The sequence below is a fragment of the Lupinus angustifolius genome, chromosome LG16 (genome assembly GCF_001865875.1).
Source record: "Lupinus angustifolius cultivar Tanjil chromosome LG16, LupAngTanjil_v1.0, whole genome shotgun sequence".
NCBI lineage: Eukaryota > Viridiplantae > Streptophyta > Magnoliopsida > Fabales > Fabaceae > Lupinus > Lupinus angustifolius.
The window spans coordinates 11,966,926-11,988,357 of NC_032024.1; the positions used below are offsets into that span (position 1 = coordinate 11,966,926).

Below are 21,432 nucleotides of genomic sequence, written 5' to 3' on the forward strand. Positions count from 1 at the left end.
ATGAAACCCCACAAATTGGGTAGCTACAGCTTCAAACTTGAAATATAACAGAAGAGGGAACAATAGAGTGGTGGAAACTTGATCAAATTGCAAACATAGACCACATTTATTTTACAATAAATCCAAAAAGAATTAAAAAGTTGTCTATATTTCTGCTATCTTTCTTGAGTACAACAGATTAAATGTGCTGAATCTATATACATAAAATGAAGTCTATGCATTTCCCAGGATAGCCTAAAGTTATGCACAACCTTCATTCTTTATAATCCTTCATGTGCAAAACAATACCATTATAATAATACATCAATCACATTTGGAGAAAATTATTCACAGTGACTGAGACAGAATTTGTCCGCTGCAAGTCCTGCATTATGAAATGCTTTAGAATGAAATGCTTATTAAGTCAAGCAAGCAATAAATAATAAATAAAAGCCAATCAAGTATTGCGGATTGCAACTATCACCCATCAACCATAATCTGGATAATAAATCCTTAGAAGTTTTTTAATCTTCGAATCAATGCCCTTCCATCCAAACTCTATCAATGTCTTGATGGAAATCGATCTCCGCATTGAGATACAATGTGCCATTATTATGGTGACAGAATTCAGAGGCTAATTCTGACTTCGAGATAGTTTAAGGATCTATAATATATGTTAATTTGTAGCATATTTATTTTATGTTTTGCATGCAATTTGTAGATTAATTAGGACCTTAGTTTTTATATTTATTTCTTTTTGTTCAGGTTAAGCGTGAGTTTTGTTGTGTTTTGTGCAGGAGTCGACAAATAGGCCCAAAAGGGGAGAAAATGGACCAAATAGTGAAAGAGTGAAGGGTTGAACTCCAAAGCAAGCCTGGATGTGCACTTAATGAAGAAATGGCACCGGAACCAGGCTCAATCAAGTCTACGGAAATAGGATGTGATCCCCTACTGTCGAGAGGCCAAAAATAGCACTGAACTCGGCAATAGGAGTGAGATAGGATAGAACATGCATGGTAGATATTTTTCTAAACAAATCATAAATTCCAATATTGGCAAAAACCCAAATAGACCACTTTTTACATCAAACATTTTCCAATACCACGGACCTAAGTGACATTAGATAAAGAGTAAATTACACTGACACCCCCCGACTTTTAATGAAATTACACAAACCACCCCTCACTTTTTTATATCTACACAAACCTCCCTTAGTTTTATACTTTCATTACACTGACCACCCCTGTATAAGAAATAAGTGTAATCTTTTAAACAAAAAATGTGATAAATGCAATTAAGTTAAACAAAACATGATATATTGTGTAGACAAGTCTAAATAATATACAAATCAATGTATCTTTATTATTTTTTTGTTACAAAATGCATCAACAATTATAAAGAAATATTGTTTAAATCATTCTTATAATGTAGTGTAACGAACCAAAAATAATAAAGATACATTGATTTGTATATTATTTAGACTTGTCTACATAATATATCATGTTTTGTTTAACTTATTGCATTTATCACATTTTTTGTTTAAAATATTACACTTATTTCTTATACAGGGGTGGTCAGTGTGTAATGAAAGTACAAAACTAGGGGAGGTTTGTGTAGGTGTAGAAAAGTGAGGGGTGGTTTGTGTAATTTCACTAAAACTCAGGGGGTGTCAGTGTTATTTACTCTTAGATAAACATATTACAATGTTGAAGTCTAGAACAGACTATAATAAGTGCATTTCTAAAGAGACAGGGGGCACCTAAATGACATGTTACTATCACAGCATGTCAAAAGTACTAAGTTACCTAAAACTGCACTTATTGGTCATCAACATTCCAAATATTAAATGCTCTGATAGGAGTAAGGGAGGGCCTATATTTCGAAATGTATATAAAAGAGGGAAGAGGAATGTTTGGCTAAGAAAATAGCAAGCAAACTTCCCCTTTTACCCTTAGTTAGTTAATTCAGTTAAGCCTATAAATAGAAAGCTACCTATGGTAGTTAATTAGTTAGTTAGAGAAATACAATTCTGATTTGGGGAATTCAGAGAGGGATTAGGATTGTGGAATCCTAGGGTGTTCTATTCTTCTTCTTCATTGTAATTATTTCTACTTTCAATAAAACTCTTAGAACCCTAGCAGAATCACTTTGATTCTGGTTTAGGGGCACTATTCATTCTATTCTTTCTCAAATTCTCTTGTTCCTAGATACCAGTGCTTAACACTGGTATCAGAGCACCGTTCTTGGTGCCCGAGGAGTGGAAACACCATAACTATTGTTAAATTCGGCTTATGGTGTCAACCAGAAACATGGCTAAGGAAGGTGATAATGGATCTCAAGAGCGCAAAGATTTACGACAAGAAAGGGAGGAAATTCACCTTAGGTTGGAATTGAATGAGGCTCGAATGAAGAAAACGGAGGAATTGCTTGCTGCCATCGCCGCGAAGCTAGGGATTGAAAAGGGGATAATTCGATGGAAGAAGGAGTGAGAATGGTGAAGAGATTGAAAGCAAAAGGAGTAGTCATCAAGGATTTGATTGATGGTGTAAATTGGAGATCCCAATCTTCCTGGGAGAGGATGCTCTCGGTTGGGTTCAGAAATTGGAGAGGTACTTCAACCTCAAAGCCATTACGGAAGAGGAAAAGATGCAAGCCACAATGGTGGCCTTGGAGGGCAGAGCCTTGAGCTGGTTTCAATGGTGGGAGGGTTGTAACCCGTCTTCTATTTAGGAAATCTTCAAAATAGCTATGGTAAGGAGGTTCCAACCATCCATGGTGCAGAATCCTTTTGAATTACTTCTGTCCGTGAAGCAAGAAGGCAGTGTTGAAGCTTATGTTGAGGAGTTTGAGAAGTATGCATGGGCTTTAAGGGAGGTTAACCAGGAATTTGTGAGAGGGGTCTTCCTCAATGGACTCAAAGAAGAAATAAGGGTAGAAGTGAGGTTATATGAGTTGACCACTTTGCATGAGATAATTCAGAAAGCTATCCTCATTGAACAAAAGAATATGGTGATAAGCAAAAGACTCAATCCCACCTATACTAAAAGTGCAGGGTCATTTAGAGGGGGTCCTTATATTAAGGTAGTGACATTAGACCCTTCATCTACAAGTAGTAGTAGGAGGGGAGGCTCCTCTGTGGGCAGTGGGGTTGGATTTCACAAAACCACCCGAGAAGCAAAAAGTGTTAGAGGAAATGGGGAGTTCAAAAGGCTCACAAAACCACTCAAGAAGCAAAAAGTGTTAGAGGAAATGGGGAGTTCAAAAGGCTCACAAAACCACTCAAGAAGCAAAAAGTGTTAGAGGAAATGGGGAGTTCAAAAGGCTCACAAGTGCTGAGAAGTGTTGAGATGAAGGAAAAAAGGGAGAAGGGGCTATGCTTTAGGTGTGATGAGCCATTCACCAGGGACCATGTGTGCAAGAATAAGGTGTGATGAAAGGGTGATGTTGATCTTAACAGAAGGGGAGGAGGTTGATGAAAGGATGGAAGAAGACTTAGAAAGCCTTAATTCCCTATAACTTTCCCTGCATTTAGGGTTGGCAATGAACTGAACCAACTCGGTATTCGTTCGAAACTCGATTCGTTATTTAACTCGATAAACTTGGTTCATGAACCAAATGAGTTGAACTTGAACTAGAAATTGAATTCGTTAAATAAACGAGTCAAACTTGAGTTGGATATAGTTTGACTCATTATGTTCAAAAGCTAGCTCGATATATATATATATATATATTTAATTATTTATATATATACATATATATTGATATAAACTAATTTTTATGTTTATTATGACTCATACATTAATTTTTATATTTATTGTTATTATATATATAAAAAAGATTATATTTATATATATATAACCTTTTGAAGTATTTTTCAAATTTTAATTAATTATTTGAGTTGTCCAAATGAACCATTCGAACTGAACCGAACAGTTCGCAAACTTTAACCGAGCCAAATTCGAGCTAAAAAAATAACTCGTATCGAACTCGAGTTAAGTTTCGAGCTGAGCCAATCCTTATCGAGCTGAACTCTGGTTCGACTCGTTTCCAACCCTACCTGCATTCTATGAAAGGATTGACTTCTACCAAATCCTAGAAAAAAAGGGTAATATGGGCTTGCATCTGGTGGTGATCATGTTAGATTGTGGAGCATCTCACAATTTCATCTCAACAGAGTTGGTGAATCACTTACAATTGAAGTTTGATGAGACTAAGGCTTATATGGTGAAAGTGGGAGATGGACACCACATCAGATGTAAGCGTAGGTGCTCCCAACTCAAAATTTGTATGCAACAGTTAGAAATAGTGCAGGATTTCTATTTGTTTGGGTTGAAGGGGGTTGATATGGTGTTGGGATTAGAATGGTTATCCAGTCTAGGAGAAGTAAGGGCTGATTTTGGCAAAATGAGATTAAAGGTTAAGCAAGGGGGATTAGTAATTATAGTGGTGGGTGATCCTGCTTTAGCAAAGGTAGAGTTACCATTGGAGGCTTTCATGCAGGTTTTGTTGGAAGAAGGTAAAGGGTTACTGGTGCAGTGTGAGTCACAAAACCAAAAATCTGATACAAAAATTCCTACAGAGGTCAGTGAGGTGTTGCAAGGATTTTAGGCAGTCTTCCAAGATCCACAAGGGCTACCCCGTACTAGGAGACAAGACCATGCAATCCATTTGAAGGAAGGGGCTGAGATACCTCACCTTAGACCCTACAAATGGCCTTATTATAAAAAAGCTGAGGTTGAAAGGTTAGTTGTTGAAATGTTAGAAGCTGGGGTAATTAAACTCAACATTAGCCCTTATTCCATCCCCATCATCTTAGTGAAAAAGAAGGATGGTGAGTGAAGATTCTATGTTGATTATAGGGCCTTAAATAAGATTACTATACCTAACAAATTTCCTATTCCCCTAGTTGAGGAGTTGCTAGATGAATTGGATGGTGCCAGGATCTTTTCCAAAGTAGACTTAAAATCAGGGTATCATCAAATAAAGATGAGAGTTGAGGATGTAGGTAAGACAACTTTTAGGACCCATGAGGGTCACGATGAATTCCTAGTAATGCCATTTGGCTTGATTAATGCTCCCTCTACCTTCCAAGCCTTGATGAATGAAATTTTAAAGCCTTATCTGAGGAAATTTACATTGGTCTTCTTTGATGACATATTAGTATATAGTCTTGATGTAGTGTCTCACTTCCATCATCTACAAGCAATACTGGAGTTGTTGGTTAGACACTCTCTGAAGGCTAATCTAAAGAAATGTAGCTTTGGACAACCTAGCATTGAATACTTGGGGCATGTCATATCAGGTGGAGGGGTGTCTGCTGATGAAGCTCAAGTAGAATCCATTAAATCTTGGCCTAGACCTACCAATGTGAAAGGGGTTAAGGGGATTCTTGGGCCTCACAGGGTATTATAGGAGATTTGTTCAGAATTATGACAAGATGACCAAACCTCTAACTGATTTGCTTAAAAAGGAAGCTTTCTAGTGGAGTGAAGCAGCTACTGCAACTTTTGAGATTGAGGCATGCTATGATGAATTTACCAATGTTAGTTGTTCCTGATTTTTCCAAGGAATTTGTGGTAGAAACTGATGCTTCCAGTAAGGGGCTAGGTGTTGTATTGATGCAAGAAGGAAGGCCAACATGTGCTTAGAGACCTACCTAGGTGCTTTGTAGGTCCAAAACCTAGGCTATGGTTGAATTGGTTGCATTGGACGGAATTTGGGTTTAATTCCAACTATCACACCTCAGCTAGGATGACTCCATTCAGGGCTTTGTATGGTAGGGAACCACCTACATTGTTGAAAGCAGGGGTATTCCCTCTATGATTGAGGAGGTGAATCAATTGTTTGTTCAAAGGGATGGGATTTTGGCAAAATTGAAGATCAACTTAGCCAAGGCTCAGAACCTTATGAAACAACATGCTGACAAACATAGGAGGGATTTGGAGTTTCAGGAGATTGGGTGTTCCTGAAGTTGCAGCCCTATAAAATGAAATCTTTGGCTAGTAGGCCTCATGCCAAGTTAGCTCCTAAGTACTATGGGCCATTTCAGATAGTGAAGAAGGTTGGTTCTGTAGCATACTAGCTAGATTTGCTTAAGCATTCCAATGTCCATCTAGTGTTCCATGTTTCCTTGTTGAAGAAGACTCGCAAGCCTCACCAACAGCCTCGGTCATTGCCTCCTATGTTGAATGAGGAACTGGAATTGGTGGTCTCACCAGAAGATATCATAGATAGCAGAGAGGATCCACATGGAAATACAAAGGTCTTAGTGAAGTGGCAGAACAGAATCTTCCTACACATGAATGTTCATGGGAATCAGCAGCTACCCTACAGGACCGATTTCTTGGTTTCCCACTCAAGGACAAGATGGTTGTTGAAAGGGGGGGAGGGGAGGGGGGGGGTATTGATAGGAGTAAGGGAGGGCCTATAATTTGAAATGTATATAAAAGAGGGAAGAGGAAGGTTTGGGTAAGTAAATAGCAAGCAAACTTCCCATTTTACCCTTAGTTAGTTAATTCAGTTAGACCTATAAAAAGAAAACTACCTATGGTAATTAGTTAGTTAGAGAAATACAATTCTGATTTGGGGAAATCAGAGAGGGGTTAGGATTGTGGAATCCTAGAGTGTTCTATTCTTCTTCATCGTAATTCTTTCTACTTTCAATAAAACTCTTAGAACCCTAGCAGAATCACTTTGATTCTAGTTTAGGGGCACTATTCATTCTATTCTTTCTCAAATTCTCTTATTCCTAGATACCGATGCTTAACATGCTCAAACAAAACTACTCATACAAAAGAAAATATTTAGAAGGGGTAAGCATGTTGTATAAAAAGAACGAAGACATACCTGGAATATTAACTCATCTGGAATATGAGGTAGAACCTCCCGAACAGTCTCAGCCATGGCAAGCATATTTGTCACATCATCATTTGCAGATTGTGAAGCAGTCCTTATATGTAAACTGCCACTTCGTCCTGGCAATCTTCCCCGAGGGGAAGGAATGGTTGAATCACTTGTAGAAGCCTGAGAGGGATTAATAGGCCAAAGGCTCCAAGCAGGTTCTTCAAAGGCGGTCTGAGCATAGGTTTCTCCAACAGATGCAAGATGCCTCATCATCATTTGAACTCCTCCAAGTCCAACTGTTCTGATTGCAGTGGATGGACCAGCTCCATCGACACCTTGATTTGGCCATGAGTGCAACCAACCTGCATCCAGTCCTGCACCCCTACATAAGAAAAATTAAAATAAGCAAAAACAAAGTAAATCAATACATGCAATAACAAATGTATACATTTTGATCACAGTACGTAACTAAGAAGGCGCTCAATTAAAAAAAGTAAAGGGTTATCGACCATTATTTCTTGCAACAAATCAAGAGATTAGATAAATTAATTGCATTGTGAAATAGTTCCATAGACCAGTGACTGAGATCATATTAATGCAGAGTCAGTATCCATCACTCATCTTGATTCTTGAACATTTATTCTTTTACAGTCAGATACAGACAATAAAAAGATGGAACGTAGAAGAATAGCATCATCAGGGCTGAAAGGTATAAATTTTCAACTGTCCTGATTCTTATGCTTGCCTTGTGGCATGAAATTTATCTTCCAAGTCTTTTCTGAAGATAGTTCCCAGGGCAAAGACCACCCACCCGCTTTCTATTTTCTAAATGTATTTTTTACATACACATGGGCCTAAGAAGGTACATACCCTGATATATGTGCCATGTGCCGCTATTCTGTTTTGAGCATGGGGGAGGGCCATCGGCACAACTAAACAAGTACCCTAAGCTGGAAGATAAAACCCATCAAAACCTGATAAAGGGCAGCACATCTTCAAGGAGGATGGTCCAAAATATGCAAGCCAATATCCACTGGTTTCTTTTTTTGGTGGTTGTGCTGGGATTATCTTGTATCTCTTTATTTGTATTAATCTTATCTTTATTAATAAACACTACTACTAAATAAAAGTATTATTTAAAACATCAGAAAACTACAGAATTTACATGATCTCTATATGAATGCATGCAATAGCAGAGAAAAATGAGATTTAACAGTTAAAAATACCATTCAAACAATTAAATGACAGCAACGAGCAAAAGAGAAACAGATGACCACGTAGCATGAGTGAAGATTCAAACCTCCAAGGAACACCTTCCACAGAATTTGGTGTTTGATTGTGATATAATCCTGCAGGGATGGTATTAGTAGAGTTTGCCTGACCAAGTCCTGTACTCATTTGGCGTGCAAGTTGCTCATCGCTTGATATCTCGGTAGTGGAGTTTGTGTCACTTTCAGGTCGGCCTGCAAAAAGAGGCTTTCGACATGTAGGACAAGTATACATATCAGTCAGGCCTTGATCCAACCTGCAATCATTTAAGCACCCAATAGCATCTTAATAAAACAGAGTCACCTAGAAATAGTAGAAGTCCATAAAAGCAATCATACCAAGATCTCAAACATGCAAGATGGAAGAGGTGATTGCAGTTTAGCTTTTTAGCCTTAGCCATGGGTTCCTGTCATAAGTAAATTCATAATAATATTCAAAAGTATATCAACCAACATAAAGATCAACGAAATAGACAGAGGGTGGAAACTGGCATACTCTACAAATAGCACATTCATCATCATATGCTCTTAGCTCCTCAGTTGTTGCATCAGGAAGAGCTGCATGAAGAGCTCCTAGAGCTATCCTTAGCCTAATAAAGCCTTTTATGCGATTTACAATTGCACTAAGTAACGCCTGCTCGAAACATCAATGAATGCAAGTAGCATAATATGCAAATGTTAGTTAATTTTTTATTGGTAGTCAAATTCAACCAGAACTGAAATTGAAATATTTATACAAATATTTACACGTGTATTTAGAAATAGCACTGCATCTACAAGATGGAATGCCACGCCATGAAGCCGCCATATATACATGTAATGGCCTAGCGCCATAAAAAATGTTGCCATGTCTAGGAAAAATCCCAAGTTCCGAACAAGAATTCCCTTACATTCCAATAGTGAACCTGCAGTCACATCAGTTAATTAGGAAACTAGAATTAACTTCATACGAGCATACAGCAGAATGGTCATTAAAAGGAAAAACAAAATGAGGAGAACAATACAAGTGCACAGTGATCAGATGGCATCAGCAGGCCAGGATTAACCATATACATTGTTAGCATGACAATAAACTAGAAATAGAACCTAATTATTCTAAGCATGAAGCAAAATTGTTAATGGTAAGTGATAACACAACACATCCAAGGTCTTTATGTAACACAACACATCAGCAGGCCAGCAACAGTAAGGTTGCTACTTAGTAACCAAGAGGTCGGGTTCAAGTCCTGGAAACAACCTCTTTGGTCGTGGGAGTAAGGTTACATACATCTACCATTCTCAAACCTACTAAGTGGGAGCCTCATGCACTAGGACACCCTTGAGTAAGACACAAATTCTGAATATACCAGTTGTGTTAATGAGTTACTAGAAGATTAAAAATCATGTTTATATCCAAACTACCTGCTGTTATTGAGTCGAACAGTTTAGGCCTTCGGCAATCACTGTTGTTGCACCATATATCAACTAACTGAAATCCATGTACCAAAATGGCCTAAAATTCATATCACACCCAAAACATTATCATTAAACCAGGCATCACTACCTCATTGGAAACTAATTAGATGATATGAGTATATCTCATATCTGAAAATTTGCATTCTAAATACCTGTAAGGTCTCAAAAGCAATACTTAAAGGCTCAAAGAATAGTAACAGAAACAAAGAGGACTCATGCGTTCTATATATCCCCAGACATAGCCTTATCCTGGAGCATAAAAAAGGAAGTGTCAGAAGCATTCTTAAGCTACAATACCACTAGTGATTGTTTCAGCTATCAAATAATTTTTTAATTTACATATCAGTTAAATGGAATATATGACTAAAATTGACCAACAATTGCTAACAAAACCACATAAAAACAAGATACAGAAGGAATCTCCAGTGTTGTAATAACAACAACTGGGAAGGTAATAGAATGAATATGAATGTTGCATTAGAAAGGAGTAAGCAGTACCAGAGAACATCAACCAAGAAAACAAATAACAATGCTGAATATACACGGAGATATGTCCAGGGTGTAGCAGATGGAGATGCATTCAGCCGCTCCAAACGATCTCTGGCTAAAGCTTGAAACATCTAAGCAATATGTAAACAAACATGCAAGAGAGACAGTTAATTGACATTGGTTTTGCTTATATATATCCAATTTCAACAAAATTATTTTCATATGTTTTCTTTTAGTAACATATACCTTTAAAGAACAGAGCACAGCCAACCAAATTGACCAAAGACCAGCCTGATATATAGTTGGTGGCACAATAAGTGGTAGGAATGTCCCCTGTTCATCCACCATCACATATAAATAGCAATTAAGTGGCGTCAGATTTATGACTCGTCACTGTCCAACAGTTCCCAAATTAACTTTAAAATTTTCGAAGTTTACACAATATATATACAACAACCATCAAATCTTAGTACCACTAGGTGGGATCAGCTACAAGGATGGAATCGGCTACATGGATGGAATCGGCTACATGGGTCAAATGAAGTCATAACTGATAATGTCCATCATAAATCATGTTCATCGAAAAACATTGTTCATAGACAAGATAAGATTCAGAACGAATGCATTAGGAAGAGAGTTGAGATAGCTTAGCTCCTATTGTAGAAAAGAGAGTAGAATTGTGCATTAGGTGGTTTGGACATGTGTAGAGAAGATTGTTAAAAGTCCCAATAAGGAGAGAAAACAAATGGAGGTTAGTCCAATTTCTAGAGGGAGATGGAGAGTAGAATTGTGCATTAGGTGGTTTGCACAATTTTGTATATCCCCTCGTTCTTATAGATAGGCATTCAAGTGTTTCATCTCCATTCGCGTGACAACTTCTTAGATCTGATAATCTCACTAAATAACTATAAGCCAACTAATGTCCTACTCTCCTAGAACCTTCCATACCTCAATAGGCATATTATCTGGTCCACTTTATCATTATGCATCCTTTTCAAAGTTTTTTTCATCTCCAACTCTTGATTTCTATGATAATCTTTTAAATTTTTACCATCCTCCTTAGTGTTTACACTATCAGAATGCAAAGAATCATGACTGTCATTGGAAAGCTTGTGAAAATATTGCTTCCATCTTTCCTTAATATGTCTGTCCTTCACCGAGATTTTTTCATCTTCATCTTTAATGTCATTTTACTTGGTCCAAGTCTCTTGTCTTTCTTTTCATACCCTTTGCAAGCTTATAAACATTTTCCCCTCCCTTACTACCTATGTATAACTCATCATATGCTCTATCTCTTGCTTTGCTTAACGCTTTAATGGCGACTTTCTTAGTTGCATTGTATTTTTTCCAACTTTCACTAGTTAGTTTTACACATTGGTCATGCTTTATAACATTCCATTTTCAACTTAACTTGCTCTTGTACGCTTTCGTCCTACCTCCATGATTCTTTACCCTTTGGGCCAAAGCCTTTAGATTCACCTACCGTCTCCTTTGCTATATTCCTAATTCCTATGGTCATCTTATACCACATACCATTAGCATTTCCTTTTGTCTCCCAAAACTCTACCTCCAAAACCCTTTGTTGGAAGATCTATTCTTCACCCTTCCATTTCCACCACTTGATTTTTGGGACTCTATCTTCACCTTTTCTCTCCACCCTACTCTTAGCCCTTACATCCATAATCAAAACTCAATACATAATATATATACATACATAAGAACAATAGGCTGCTTACAAATATTTTTGCTAAATCCAGCCAGCACATACCTAACCTAATAGATTTGACCGGCAATTTTGCATATCAAGAAAGTGGATTGGATAAGCTTATACATGTTGGTGGTAGCACCACGTACTGTCGAGGGCTACACCATACTGTAAAAGATTATATAATCAGGGCTTACAAATATTGTATAAGGGTTTAATACTTCAATAATGAACTGCCAAACGCATATGAGACACAAATATTGACTGACAAAAAACTCCAAGTTAAACATAAATCTTAAGAGCAATTTCAAAACACTGAACCAACATGTGAATGAGAAAATTTTATCATCAAGAGAAGAAAAGGAGAGGTGATAAAAGGAGTGTCTAATCAATATAGTAGTTACCAAACATATAGTACTAGACAGTCCAGACTCAATAAAAAATGAGATAATTACTTTAATAAGCTGCAGAAACAGAAGAATAACCTTGTAAACAACATAATTAATGAGACGCTCAATCAGTTTACGAGTTTCAGAAGAATACAACTCTGTGAAGAACATAGCCTGCAAGTGATAATAAGGTGCATAAACAGTAAGAACAATATTAACTGGTAAACGAAAAAAACACCACCTATACTATCATGGACAAAATCACAGACATCCTTGCCAACTATATTATGTAAGCGGAGAAAGATAGCAATAGCGCCATATAGGCATATATTGAACAGTGTGCAAAGCATTATTGTTACCCCTTTCCAATAAAAAAACATGTCTGGAGGCAGCAAAAGAAGTCATAATAATTGACCATGACAAAATTCATGAAGTTAATTATCTTACTCTTATATTTAATATCCACCGAAACTGGAAAACAACTAAGGGAAAATCACACTCAAGCACCTTGCCATTTTACTTCAAAGCTACTTATTTAGCTACAATCCTTGTTTGTAGTAAAAGGAGGAGAAGCTGTAAAATTTAGAACATAGTTCTACTATATTCTTATATTCTCACATGCTACTGTGCACATCATCCCCCATAAATACACAACATATGAACCACTACAGTTCACATCATAATCCATGAATGCTTAATATTAGTAACTGCTGTTCTATACAGAAAACTCACCTTCAGACAAAGATTAAGAAGGATAAATACATTGATCATGCAATTCGCAAGTAGCCCTACAGTAGTGAACAAACCCAAAGGTAACTTTGTGTCATGGTTGCCATTGTCCAATTGCATTACATCCCAGCCAACTAGACCATCTGATTTAAGTGTATCTAAAGAGAAGTCTGCGCAAAACTGCAGACCCACAAAACTTAGCAATGTTGAAATTGCCGAAATCGTTATAAACCTCAAAGCCATTACTAATAACTTTAGCCTCTCTGCCAACACCAATCTCTCGAATTTTCATCTGACTTTAATTATTGCAGCAGCCCTTTGCCCATCTTAAATATGGTTCAAAATCCAATGGAACTAAGAGGGCAAAGATTAATACTCAGCAGCTCAAAACACCAACATCATTTTGTCACCGATTCATCATCACCGGTCTCCAGATGAAAATAGGATATCCTAAGGGAAGAAAAAAAGGAAAAAGTAGTCAGTTAAAAGTTACAGAATAGAGAGTCGTGATGAACCTAGAGGTTATCCTAAAATGACAATAAAAAGGCGGTCCAGTGCGCGAGACTCCCACCTAGTGGGGTTTGAAGAGGATAGTTATCCGCAGCCTTATCCCTGCAAACAGATAGTTATTTCCGAGATTTGAACTTGTGACCTCATGGTCATCGGCAAGCTTATTGTTGCGCAGAGGCTCGCCCTCTATTCAAGAAACACACTCTACAGACAAAAAACAGAAGGTATTTTCAAATTTAGAACCACTGAAACAAATGCATGGATCAGAGTTAGAACATGTGAATTTGCATTTCTTATGAAACTACGAATAATACCCAAAAATGATAAAATCCCAATTATCCCCTTCCCATGAGATATCTACTGATCCAGTTCCCAATTAGATGGATACCTAAGAATCAGACTCCGAAAAATATTAAGAATTTGCAACAAAAAGGGAGAAAACCCAACAATTACAAATCAATCACGAAATTCAGAGAGAAATTAATTATTCTATTCTCTAAAGATGAAAGAAAATTCAGAAATAAATAAATAAATGAATGAAATGAAAAACTGAAAGTACCTGGTTCGATTTAGGAGGAGAAGGTAAGAGAAAGGGTTGGGGCTTCTGCAATAACCTTCCGCATCAGAATCAGGAAAAGACTGGATAGGGAATTTAGGAAAATGTAAGTCAATATTTATACATGATTGCTATATCATTTATTTATTAAAATTATTTTTCTAAAAAGTTAATAATAATTAATATAGGTAATAAATGATATAATGATAGTTTATGCATATGTAGATATTTTTTTCTTTTACTTTTCATTATTTTATTGAATAAAAATATTATATACTAATGGTCAATGAGACTATGAGAGAGGCCTACTTAGAGTTAAAAATAATATTTATTGGGTTATAATCTAAATGGGAATTAGTCAAAGCTCAAAGGACAATAAATGCCCAGATGGCTACAAAAAAACACTATATAATTGAAAATGAAGACAAAAGGATATAATATAAGAGATTTTCATATTATTATTATAATATCTATCTTTCATTCTTAATTATTATTGATTTTTAAATAAAAGTAATACAAATAAATAATATATTATATATTAAATGTATATAAATCTTTATACTATTAGTATATAATATTACACTAAAAAATGAAATCACAATTGAAATAACTTCAACATTTATTATCAACTCTCCATTCCTAAAATCTGATACAGTTGAGATAAACTTCTATTACCTATATAATAAAAAATGTCACTCTTGACATGTGTCAATCTCTCATGTCCTCATGACATGTGTCAATCTCTCATCAAAACTAAAGGTCCCTCATGACATGTGTCAATCTCTCCATCAAAACTTTCCCTCCAAAACATGTCAATCTTCCTTTTTTGTTCATTGTACAATTTAATTCTAATGATTAATGGACACATTTGTTTTTTATTCTATGAAGAAATTACATCTCACAATAAAGGGGATTGAATCTCTTTTCACATGTGAATTACTTCTCCACCGTTATCATTTCATATCTCCATATTCTTCTCCCTCTTTCATTTCATATTTTTTTCTCTTCTTCTCTCACATGTCTACAATCCAATGTTTCATTCGTCAATCTTCATTTCATTAAAACTTAATATGATGGCTTCTGTATTCTGCTACTAAATCTTCATCATTGTAGATTTGTTCTTATTTTATAAATATGTTATTTAAAGTGTATTTTTTATTGATTTTTTCATTCACTAATCTAATCTGATGGCTTGTATATCCCGCTACTCAATCTTCATCATTGTAGATTTGTTCTTCTTTTGTAAATATGTTGTTTAAAGTGCATTTTTATTAATTTTTTCATTCATTTATTTACTTTTAGATATGTTATTATTTTTAAATATGTTCTTATTTTCTAGATATTTTAATTGATTTTTTGTTTATTATGTATGTGTATTCTCATTTTTTTCTTTGATTTGTTTATATTGTATATATGGTACGATTGATTTCATTATTTTGTAGATTTGTTCTTCCAATAATTATCTTCCTTAGTATCTGGTTTACAAGGATTTCATCCTTAACAATGACCAAACTCTCAATAACTATGTTATGTACCTGATCTCCATTTATATATACACACATTTAGTTACAAGTTACAATATTGTATTTGTTTGTTTGTTTGTTGTTATGAATTTATTTATCTTCTCATCTGATCTCGCTTTTATCATCTTATCTCTTCATTTACAGTTTGACTCTCCCTTAAAGCATATCTACGGGTCAGTGTTATGTCTATGTGTCCTTATCTTACTAAAATCTTCAATTTTATTCTCCTTTGCACAACAAATGAATTTGTTTATTTTTTCTCACATGATATTTGTTAAAATATTTTTTCATGTGTGGTTATTTTTCTAAAGCAGGAAATACGAATTGACCATATTCTTTGTTTCGACATTTGTAGAAAATAAACCTCACATCCTATAATACAACGATTAAAGGTTATATTCATTATTATAGAATAATAGTTCTTTAATTTTATTATGTGTTTGTTCTTTTTTATTTGAAATTATTTTTTTCACTATCTGAATGTGTCAACCTTATATTAGTAAGAATAATATTTAAATTTTTTTATTCTCATCATAAATAATTTGCAATGTTTAATTGTTAAATATGTATATTTATCTAATTAATCATAGTAAATGTGATCATCATATCAGTCATAACTACCAAAGATAATTTAATTTCATTTATATTCTACTATATAAGTAATAAATTTATGAAATATTAATATTTAATTCCATTTATATTCTATTTTGTTTGAATTTATGGATGAGTTACAAAAATATAATATAAATTTGCATAATTATAGCTAATAAAGTTGTGGAATGCTAATTGAGTAATAATTACTCATTAATGTATTTGAATGTAATAATTGAGTAATATTAATTGGTAGTTACACTTTAGAAACTGAAATTATTAGGCATGATTGTTTTTGAATGTATTTTGCTCTATTATCTAAAAATTAAATAATTGTCCTCCACAGTTATTTTTGTTATTTGATTTTTTATTGTGTTTTTGATTGAATTTCTCTTTAATATGATGTAATAATGAAAATATTAAAGAAATTTCATTTGATTATGATAATTAATTGATTTGATTTATATTTTGATTAAATTATTTATGATTCACTAATTTTAAGCAATGCTCATTATTGATATAAATTTGCATGATTGTAAATAATAAATTTGCAAAATATATTTATATTCTATTTTGTTTGAATTTATGGATCAATTACAAAATTTGAATTTATGGATCAATTTATATTTATATGTAATTTGTCATGATTCATTGAACTCCATGACAAATGTAATTAATTGAGCATATTACATGATTACATGATTAGTTTAACATTGAAAATTTAATGCATATTTATAATTATAATGATAAAGAAATAATTAAATAATAATATCATACAGAAATATAAAAGTTCAACATTTTTCTGTCAGTTACAAAAATGATATTGTACACAATTAATCAATTGTTAGTTACATTTTAGAAGCCAAAATTATTAGGCATGATTGTCTTTGAATATCTTTTATTCCGTTATCTAAAAATTAAATAATTGTTCTCAAAATTAGTTTTGCGATTTGATTTTTCATTGCGTTTTTGGATTAATTTCTATTTAATCTTTAATAGGATGTGACAATCAAAATATTAAAGCAATTTGATTTGATTGTGATAATTAATTTGTTTGATTTATATTTTGATTAAATTATTTATAATTCCCTAATTTTAAGCAATGTTTATTATTAATATAAATTTTCGGAATATTAATATTTAATTAAATTTATATTCACTTTGTTGTGTGAATTTATGGATCAGTTACAAAAATGAAATATAAATTTTTAGTATTATAATTAATGAATTTATGGAATATTAATTGAGTAATATCTACTCATTAATGTTTTACATCATTTCCAATAATTTTTTTATATTTAGATTCATTAATCTATAATTTATTCTTATGTATTGAATTGCATAACATGCACCAACGGGCGTTGGTTCAAGTGGTACATGTTTGATTCCCCTTAAGCAATAACTCGGGTTCGAGTCTTGTGAATGGAAAAAATGTCCGTTGGGAAAGTTAGCCCCACTTACCTGTGGATGTGCCCGGCTCGGATAGGATTGCCTCCAGTGCGAGGATACCTGTGGGAAACCAAATATTTTTTTTTTGCATAACATGCATGATTAATTGAGCATATTACACAATTATTTAACATTAGAAACTTATGCACAATTATACTTATATTGATAAATAAATAATTATATTTTTAATGTCATAAAATAAATATAAAAGCTCAAATTTTATGGATCAATTACAAAAATGACACTATACATAATTAATCAATTAAGTTAAACGATTAAATATAATAAGATGATGATACAACAAATCAACTCTATAATGTATGTGATTTATTTAAAAATAAAAGGAATATGATTACCTATGCAATATTAAAATATAATGTTACTATAACAATATTAAAATAATAATAATATGAATCATAACATATTGTTTGTAGTTACTTTAGAGTCAAATAGTAATATTTATTTTTATACTAATCTTATTTTAGAATCAAATAATAATGAAATTATAAATTTATCGATGATTTTTTTGATTAATAGGATACTACTAACTATATCATGTTATGTATGTGTAAAAAACAATGTTAGGAAAGTCGAGCAAGATGTTAAACTAGAAGAGGTTCCGTATTAAGTTTATCTGATTTAAACAGTTAAATCGTATGATTTTATATATAACTAATAATTTTTAACAATATGAATGCACTGGTAACATATATGTTTTTAACCATGTGAATGCACGAACAACATCACATTTTAAGATGATTCATGGCCTAGGACTTGACAATCTAAGCTTACCAAATCAATATGGATAAGAATGACTCGGATTATCTCACACTGGGGTAGTGGAAAGTCACAAGAAGACCAAACTAGGGCAAATTTTGGTGTTGATCACATTTTCTAGTGGAAAGTTAGAAGAAGCCAAAACTGGGGCAGTTTTTGGGTTGATCCCATTTTCTTGCGGAAAATTAAAAAGAGCCCAGACCTGGAGCAATACCAAAGTAATTTCTTATGGTTGTATTAGTTCAAACAATCACAAGAAGTTAGAATCTTTCAATTAGATACAAGATCTTCGATTTTCAAGCATATTGAAGAAAGAACGACTCATTGTTCAAGGCTTCTACTTTCCATCGAACTAAGACATCCAAGTGTGTTTAAAGAAAAGAAAAAAAAACAAAAGAAAACAAAAGAGTGTTAGGTTGAGAACACACATGAGCAACCTAGAAAAAGGTGAGTGATCCTAAGTCGAAAACCTATAAAGGCGACTTGAGATCCTAATGAGAGAATTCCCGACAGATGCCTACATATGGTATTCTGGGCAAAAATTAGGGAAAGTTAAATGAACACACCAAGTGGAAGACTTGGTATTGCATATCATCAATCACCTAAACAGATGCAACTTTTTGGAGAATCTAAGTTGTAGCCTCCTGAGTGAAGACAAGAGTTCATAACATGCACACTAGGGCAATTTTTGCTGTTACAAAAAGCATCAACACTTTTGAGAGAAATTTTATGCAAGCCTACACTCGGGCAAAATAGTTGGGTTTCGTCATTGTCCACAGGATCATAGTGAAGCGGTTTAAGGATCACCTTACAGGAAAGACATCTTCAAGTAAACTGAGGCAGATTTTGATGGTACCAATCAACATTAAGAACAAGGACCACTTCAGTTGAGTCTACAAAATTTGATGAATTTCATACACAAGATAAAAAAACAAACTGAACCCTAAGTGATGCATTAGAACATTTGTGCACAGGTCTTACTCATTCAAACAAAATATATAGTACTCATGTCATACATGACATACATACATTAAAGCATAACTATATTTTTCAATGCATAGTCACATTCATATATCAATCATTATAGCACAAACAAAAAATAAATATGGCATAATCATTCATTACATATAACTAGACATTCATACATGCATATTCAAATTATTCTTCCTATAAGCACAAACAAAACAAAAAAACAAAAAAATATTGCATTGCATATAACTAATCATTCAAACATGCATCCATGTATTATTCTTCTAATAAACACAAACAAACATAACATATAACCAAACATTCAAACATGCATCCCTACAATATTCTTCCAATAAGCATAAACAAGTCATTTCATTGCAAAACATTCAAACATGCATCTCTACATCATTTCTATAATAAACATAAACAAACAAACCATAAAATTGCATATCATACATCTCAACATACATTTACACACAATATCTACATTAACAAATCGGCGCAGAACATTACGTTATGCAAGTGAAATTTCTACCTTCACACCAAAACCTTCATTATGGCAGCATGGGTGCCTCAGCAAATACCTGAATCGTTTCGGCAGCATGGGTGCCTCAGCAAATCCCTGAATCATTTCGGCAGCACGGGTGTCTCAACAAATCCCTGAATATTTTTGGCAACACGGGTGTCTCAACAAATCCCTGAATCATTTCGGCAGCACGGGTGCCTCAACAAGCAAATCCCTGAATCGTTTTGGCAGCACGGGTGCCTCAGCAAATCCCTGATCATTTATGGCAACACGGGTGCCTCAGCAAATCCCTGAATCGTTTTGGCAGCACGGGTGCCTCAGCAAATCCCTGATCATTTATGGCAACACGGGTGCCTCAGCAAATCCCTGAATCGTTTTGGCAGCACGGGTGCCTCAGCAAATCCCTGATCATTTATGGCAACACGGGTGCCTCAGCAAATCCCTGAATCGTTTTGGCAGCACGGGTGCCTCAGCAAATCCCTGATCATTTATGGCAACACGGGTGCCTCAGCAAATCCCTGAATCGTTTTGGCAGCACGGGTGCCTCAGCAAATCCCTGAATCGTTTTGGCAGCACGGGTGCCTCTGCTCCACCAGCAGAGCATCGATCTGCTTCATCAAATTCGGTACCTGCCCTAATGACCCTTTTCTGAGCCTTAGCAAAATTAGTATTCATTTCTTTACCTATTACTTATCAGGACAACTCCTCAAAATTCAGTTTGAGTTATGTCCAATAAGCATCAGGTAAAGAGGGGCAGCTGTGAATACCCAATTTTGTCCGGCCCAAAAATACTTCAAAAAACCAAATTTTCAATAAATATTTTTAATACAAATTTCATCAACTCAAATATATATTTGATGTGAATCCGATTAGATTCCATGAATTGATTTTTGTTAGAAAAGGGGGTAATCAAATCAAATAAATGAATTCATTAGCACTTAATGAATTTTATTTCAATTGATTCCAAAGAAAATTATTTCCAGCAAATAAAGAGATAAAGGAGATATGAATATTTAATGAATGATCCATCATAATGACATATATTTAATCCATTTTTCGTAGATTTGAATTTCGAAAGATTTGGGTGTTGATTGATTTTTTTTGCAATTTGGCAATGTGCTGGAATTAAATACATTTATTGAGTATGAAAATTTGGCTATTAAAACTTGCATTTAAGTGTGATAAAAATAAGATTGAGAATTAGAAAAAAATCATAATCCCTTAATGTTCTCCTAGGAATTAATTGGTGTTCATATGGCTTTGGCTATAAATAGATGGGGTCTTCCCTTTAAGACGGGGAAAAAAGCCAAAAATGCTCATACCATTTTTTCTTTTCTAATGAATCCACAATCCCCCTAAACATCATCTTCCATACACAAAATCTCTCATTCACAACAAGCACAAAATCTCTCATCCACACCAACATCAAAATCTCCTATACACAACAATCAAACAAATTCATTCAGCAATCATTTTTTACTCTCAACATTACCTTTCATACAACAATCCAAAATCATCCCACCAAAAATCACACCACCAAAAACAATAATCATCATCTAATAATGCCAAAATTCGTATACTGTCACCGAGTCTTGGGAATAATTGTTGAGTCATTGGAATCACACAGGCCCAATGCATACATGGACGTGTTGAGTTGGTCTAAACATTCTCTCT

General features: G+C 34.3%; 1 protein-coding gene across 1 annotated transcript; it reads right to left on the reverse strand.

Annotated features, from left to right (window-relative positions):
• On the reverse strand, positions 120–14,019 carry LOC109329773 (E3 ubiquitin protein ligase RIN2-like). The gene is made up of 13 exons (XM_019563585.1): positions 13,927–14,019; positions 12,861–13,307; positions 12,225–12,302; positions 10,281–10,367; positions 10,044–10,165; positions 9,698–9,794; positions 9,492–9,582; positions 8,838–8,995; positions 8,587–8,724; positions 8,430–8,497; positions 8,123–8,347; positions 6,826–7,204; positions 120–364 (listed from the first exon to the last, which is right to left on the reverse strand). The coding sequence occupies exons 2-13, from the start codon at positions 13,098–13,100 to the stop codon at positions 308–310; spliced, it is 1,740 nt and encodes a 579-aa protein (XP_019419130.1). The 5' UTR covers positions 13,101–13,307; positions 13,927–14,019; the 3' UTR covers positions 120–307.

Excerpts from the sequence above, each read along its gene's own strand:
- LOC109329773 (XM_019563585.1), bottom strand. The coding sequence starts at position 13,100 with ATGGCTTTGAGGTTTATAACGATTTCGGCAATTTCAACATTGCTAAGT. Across the intron at positions 12,303-12,860 it reads TTCTTAATCTTTGTCTGAAG|GCTATGTTCTTCACAGAGTT; the intron begins GTGAGTTTTCTG and ends TATCACTTGCAG. Across the intron at positions 7,205-8,122 it reads GTGGAAGGTGTTCCTTGGAG|GGGTGCAGGACTGGATGCAG; the intron begins GTTTGAATCTTC and ends TTTCTTATGTAG.